General features: G+C 41.0%; 1 protein-coding gene across 11 annotated transcripts; it reads right to left on the bottom strand.

Annotated features, from left to right (window-relative positions):
• Positions 1 to 366: 366 nt before the first annotated feature.
• On the bottom strand, positions 367 to 4,528 carry LOC119275812. 11 transcript variants are annotated; one of them, XR_005135894.1, is made up of 7 exons: positions 3,859 to 4,527; positions 3,661 to 3,773; positions 3,137 to 3,233; positions 2,199 to 2,346; positions 1,942 to 2,044; positions 1,230 to 1,331; positions 367 to 534 (listed from the first exon to the last, which is right to left on the bottom strand). XR_005135894.1 is itself a non-coding variant. In XM_037556737.1 (6 exons), exons 2-6 carry the CDS (start codon positions 3,719 to 3,721, stop codon positions 1,232 to 1,234), a joined length of 447 nt encoding a protein of 148 aa, XP_037412634.1. In that variant the 5' UTR covers positions 3,722 to 3,773; positions 3,859 to 4,527; the 3' UTR covers positions 367 to 1,231. The 11 variants fall into 11 exon arrangements, 3 of the variants coding, with proteins under 3 accessions (XP_037412634.1, XP_037412646.1, XP_037412638.1); XR_005135890.1 differs by having other exon boundaries at positions 1,230 to 2,044; XR_005135896.1 differs by lacking the exon at positions 1,230 to 1,331 and having other exon boundaries at positions 2,203 to 2,346.
• Positions 4,529 to 5,138: the final 610 nt, after the last annotated feature.

Genomic DNA, 5,138 nt, shown 5'->3' with positions numbered 1-5,138 from the left:
CACACTAAGCGAGGTGCAGTTAGGAAAGAAAATATTTTCTAATTAAAGTGATTGAGTAATTTAAGGTAAGGTTAATTAATTTAGATTTGATTTTTAGTGATTATTAGTAAAGTATGATGTGTCTTTAAAATCTTTTATTTGTTTCCTTAAAATCTATTATTTGTTTCCTAAAGAAATTTGCAATAATAAAAGGTATCGGTTGATTTGGATAAGTTAGTAAATTTAGATCCGTGATTGCATGCACGTTTGGAAAGTCCTGATTTGCAAGGAAAGAGCTGAAGGGTAAATAAACCGGTGAATAAGAAACCATCATCGAAAAAAATCTACGACGGTTAACCTACGAAAAAAAACCGGACGAAAATGGTGGGACGAAGAAAAACCTGAAAGCGAGACTACCAACTGCTCCATTAGGAGTAGAGATTATTACACGCAAAATGTTTTTGCTTCGAAGCAGAACACTGTTCTATCTTTTTCTTCATATCTTTTTCTTCTCAGAGCTGGTGTGATGCCTTGCTCCTATTCATGGATCTTGACCTACAATTTTTGAACAAACTAAATTAGTTATTTATTCAATGGGAAATCTGAAGTCGGGATTACTTCGCCAATATCGTTAGCAAGTTTATGAGGGAAAAGAAAGCAATGTAACTTCCAAAAGCGAAGGTAAGAATGAAGTACATAGTAGTGTAGCTGGGAAAGTAGGAACATGAGCTGCGACATGTTTCAGAAAAATGGTCGAGGTTCCCTGATCCTAGTAACATGAGCTGCGATTATTTTGCCAGGAACTCATGGCTGTATATAACTTTCACAAGCAACATCCCATATGTGACAACCTACCTTCGATCACAAAGCTATATGATCTATATAATGGAGAAAAATGGAGCTTTCGATAACCTGCATACCTATTTTTCCCAAAGCAAAGCTAAGACTGAAGTACACAGTATTGTAACTGGGAAAGTAGGAAAATTAAATCATATACTCTGAAACATATTGTAGAAAGAGAAGCGTGAAGCACACTTCCTTGAAATTTGGACACAATTGGACATTCGTTTTTGTTGAGCCTGCTATATATCTATGGGGAAGCATGGATAAGAAAAGATAGAAATTTAGAAAATGTATGCAAATTCATATATATTTTTCTAAAATCCCATGGAAATGTGTGGGTCCACTTGGTCTATCAGGACGGTGCATTTCGAAAAAGCAAGTCAGGCAACTAATAGTTTGGATAAAACCTCTATAGATAGTAGAAAACAACTTCCAACGATTCGACTGTACAGACTAAAAAGTTCGCCAGGAAATGAGAAGAGCCAGCTAAAAAGTTACAGAAGAAGCACCTGAAATAAAATAGTGGCAGTTAGTTTGGCAAGAAACCTGCATATATTTGAGTGCAATTCGCATCCTCTGGGCCATCGTTCTCACGCATTTTTTTCTACTAAGTAGAAAGCATATATAGAGTATGAAAAGGGGATACAGATTACACAACAAATAGTAGTTTCAGAGCTTTAGAAGGCCGTCCAGTTTTAGATAGTATGCTTTCAACTATGCAGAACTGGATGTTGTACTACTTATTTTAGAGTCAAGACATATTTCAATCTCTAAAAGAAACCTGACACGAATCATCTGCTACTCTAGAAATTAGATTTATCACGGCTAACCAACATGGAATGATCATCTGACTTTCTGGCTATATACTAACGTGTAAATATTTAGCAGGTATAGACGTTCAAGTTGACTGCAAAAGCAATGAAGGTTGCTGTAGCTAGATAAATGACTCGTTCAAGTTGACTGCCAGATTTTTATTAGGAAGTGGATGCCTACTAATAGCGCATCTCGGGGAATCACAGTGAGAATGAAAGGCCTGGAGAAATGCAAAACGGCAAGGTAAAATTCAGACATTGGCATAGAAAGAAACTAATAGGAAAACATGCACCATCAATCACTCACCATAAGGTCAGCAACTGGACAATAGTTGAGCTGCAGTAGATGGTTACCAAGTAATGAACGGAAGGAAAATCACTACAAAATAACCATGAGAGCACCAAACTATCTGCAAACATGAAGGCCCTTTCTTGGATTAGACAGGACGAGTACGCCATGATAATCCAAAGAACAAAAAGATGGATTTAAATTTATAGAGCAATGCTAGGAAGATATTGTCTTGAAGAATGGAAAGTAAGAAAACAATAAAGCAAGCAACGGACCTACAAAAAATATCCTCCAAGTTTTGAGTGAAAATCCATCGAATATATCCTTGATCGCATATTTGTCTGTGTCGAGGTACTCTACAGGAAGGTTCTCCAAAAAAACAGAGTAAAGTTGTTTTTCCTTTTTGAGAGTTTGATAGCAAACCTGCAATGTATCAAAAAGATATTAGAATTGATAATAAAAGAAATCTCTGCTATTTTATAGTCGAAGAACATGCTTCAATCAACAAAAATACAAAAACATTGAAATTTGATGGTGTAAGGAACCTGCAGTGATATACTGAGCCATAAACTACTTTGCAATGATATAGTGAACCATAAACCTGAAGCTCTACTTTGATGCCAATAAACTTATAACTAGGAAAGTAGGAAAATGAAATCATATACTCTAAATCATATTGCAGAAACAGAAGCGTGAAGCACACTTCCTTGAAATTTGAACACAAGTGAACATTCATTTAGCATACGGAGGTAGCATAAACTTAAGCAAGACTATTTAATTGATCATGGTACACGGTGGATTTTTTATAATTGATATTCGGCTGGAAGTGGATAAGTTCTGTAGATATTCGGATGCTCATTTTCAGTAGTCAGATAAATCGACCTGATTTCCCAGCTTAGACGTTTCAGACATGTCTCACAATATGATGTGACCATGGGTTCAATCCCATGTTCAATTATGTACGAAGAGAGGCCCCATTTGGAAACATGTAAGCACAATCAAATGCCTGGGCACATAATTCTATTTACAAAGCTATTTGCAGGTTTGAATGCATTGCAGCAAGATGGCATGATAATCTATAGTAACCAAAAATGTTCGAAAAACACGAGAGAAAATCATAGCAGAGGAACTGAGCAAATCAGTTAAGCGCGATATGTAAGATATGACTGACATGATGGAACAAGATGCATGAATGGCAAGTAAATACTACTACCACATGATGTAGAGAAGGAGAGCACGGCGTTTTAAGCATATAGTAATATGAATGGAGCTCACGGGAATATGGCGCGATGACTGGCAGTCTTCACTTCCTGTAAAACAATTATGATTTCCATCAGATAAAGGAGAAAGCTACTTACAAACCTACAGTAGAGATGCTACATAATGTAAGCTCAAAAGAACACAAGCTTTCAAATTAATGTAATGAACAGGCCAAGACTCTTCACCTATCATCATCACAACTATGGACATACGATGTGCTGTGTATTTTTAGATCTTTCATTCAAATAATTTGTAGCACTGGCAGACATACAAAGGCTGACCCATGTTATTTCAGTCTTATGACTTTTACTTTAGCAGAACACTAATTTGGTCAATCTTGGTAGAAGAGCACCGAAACAATTTTAGGAGCATCCATTAGGAAAATAGTAACAATAGCAGCACAGTCAGGCATATAAATTGGTGAGTAAAACATATCTTCTTTGGATTATTCTACCAGGATAGATAATAAAACTTCACCTATCATGTCCCTTTTCAGCATAGTGCCAATATATACTTCAAAAAAGCATTGGACTACCATATTGTCTAATATATTCTGGGATCCCTGAGGAACGTGGTCTTCTATGTCAGATCTGCACACCTCAAGTTTAAAAATACAAATATTAGCAAAGTAAAATATGAGTGAGGAGGAAGTGAGGGAGCGAAAGAGTGGAGCACCTAGTTCACCGCTGGCCTGCATCGCTCGAGCCACCTCCAACAGGCACGTGTTGTTCTCCTTGTACTCCAGATGCACGAGACATCCATTGGAGGAGACATGAGCTCCTACTTCCTCTCGCCTTCCCACACTGCATGTTCACCTCGAGCTCCTTGCCCGGCGGGGGGTGGAGGCAGAGGTGGCACCTCATGGCGCAGAGGAGACTACGACGCGGTGGCGCGACAAGTCGACCCGCCGGCCGCCGGCAGGTGCGCGAGGCCTCACCCTGCCCCTTACCCCCACCCGCTGTTGCTTGCCTTCCTCACCGGCCTCCTCCCTCCCCTTGTCGTTGCATCCTACCCCCCACCCGCACCGCGAAGACCCTGCCGGCGCTGCTCCCCCACGACGATACATCCGATCTGGATCGACGGTGACATGGAAGAGGACAGGAGGAGGTAAGCAGAGGAGAAGGTCGGCGGTGGATCAACGACGACGTGGTAGAGGAGAGGAGGAGGCGAGTGGAGAGACAACGCCGGCGGCTGCAGGTGAGGAGAGGATGAGGGAGAGAGGGAGGAGTGTGGTGGCTTGTGGGGATGGAGGGGGATGAGAAAGGGCGTTAGGGTTCGTTTGGCGGGTCGGGTGGGCGTGGGGCGAGAAGCAGGCGATTGAGTGCGGAGCGTGCTGAGCTCATTGGGCAAAACCTGGTGCACCGGGAAATAGCCAACCCAGCCAACGAGCGCCCGGCGTGAGCCCACTCGTAATTGGACAACTAAAACAACTGCGAGATGAAAATTGGGTTTGACCGCGAGGTACAGATCTGACTATTCAGACATGCTAGAAAGCCAGATCCGATGGCCGACGAAGGCCCAATCGAGGGAGCCTTCTCAAGGAGAGTTGGCTAGCCTTTTTATTAATTTAAATAATTCCAGAAACTACTTTAAGCTTTAAAAATTCATAGAATTTAAACCGTAGCTCGGATGAAAATGTTTTCTACATGAAAGTTGCTTAGAAAAATGAAACGAATCCGAATACGCGATCCGTTTTCCTGTCAGATGCCTCTAACTATCTGAATATGGAACTTTCCCCTTCGGTCATCTGTCTGATACAAGTCCGGAACCAGGAATACCTTCCCGGTTGAATTCCCCTTCACCTGTATCATGCAGCACTACGTTAGAACACTCCTAGCGTTGCGTGTTACCATGTTATGCCTTGTGATGCATTGTTTGCTCTATATTTACTGTTTCTTCCCTCTCTTCCCTCCGGTAGACCCCGAGACCGATGTTGCCCCTGTGATCGACTACGT

This window comes from Triticum dicoccoides, chromosome 1A (genome assembly GCF_002162155.2).
Source record: "Triticum dicoccoides isolate Atlit2015 ecotype Zavitan chromosome 1A, WEW_v2.0, whole genome shotgun sequence".
In the NCBI taxonomy this organism is placed as follows: Eukaryota; Viridiplantae; Streptophyta; class Magnoliopsida; order Poales; family Poaceae; genus Triticum; species Triticum dicoccoides.
The sequence above is the reverse complement of the archived record's forward strand: the minus strand, read 5'-3'. Positions and strand labels throughout refer to the sequence as shown.

Coding starts and splice junctions, on each gene's coding strand:
- LOC119275812 (XM_037556737.1), bottom strand. CDS start 3,721: ATGGTAGTCCAATGCTTTTTTGAAGTATATATTGGCACTATGCTGAAA. Junction 2,347..3,198: donor AGTCATCGCGCCATATTCCC/GTGAGCTCCATT, acceptor GATACATTGCAG/GTTTGCTATCAAACTCTCAA. Junction 2,045..2,198: donor TTGGAGGATATTTTTTGTAG/GTCCGTTGCTTG, acceptor TCATGTTTGCAG/ATAGTTTGGTGCTCTCATGG.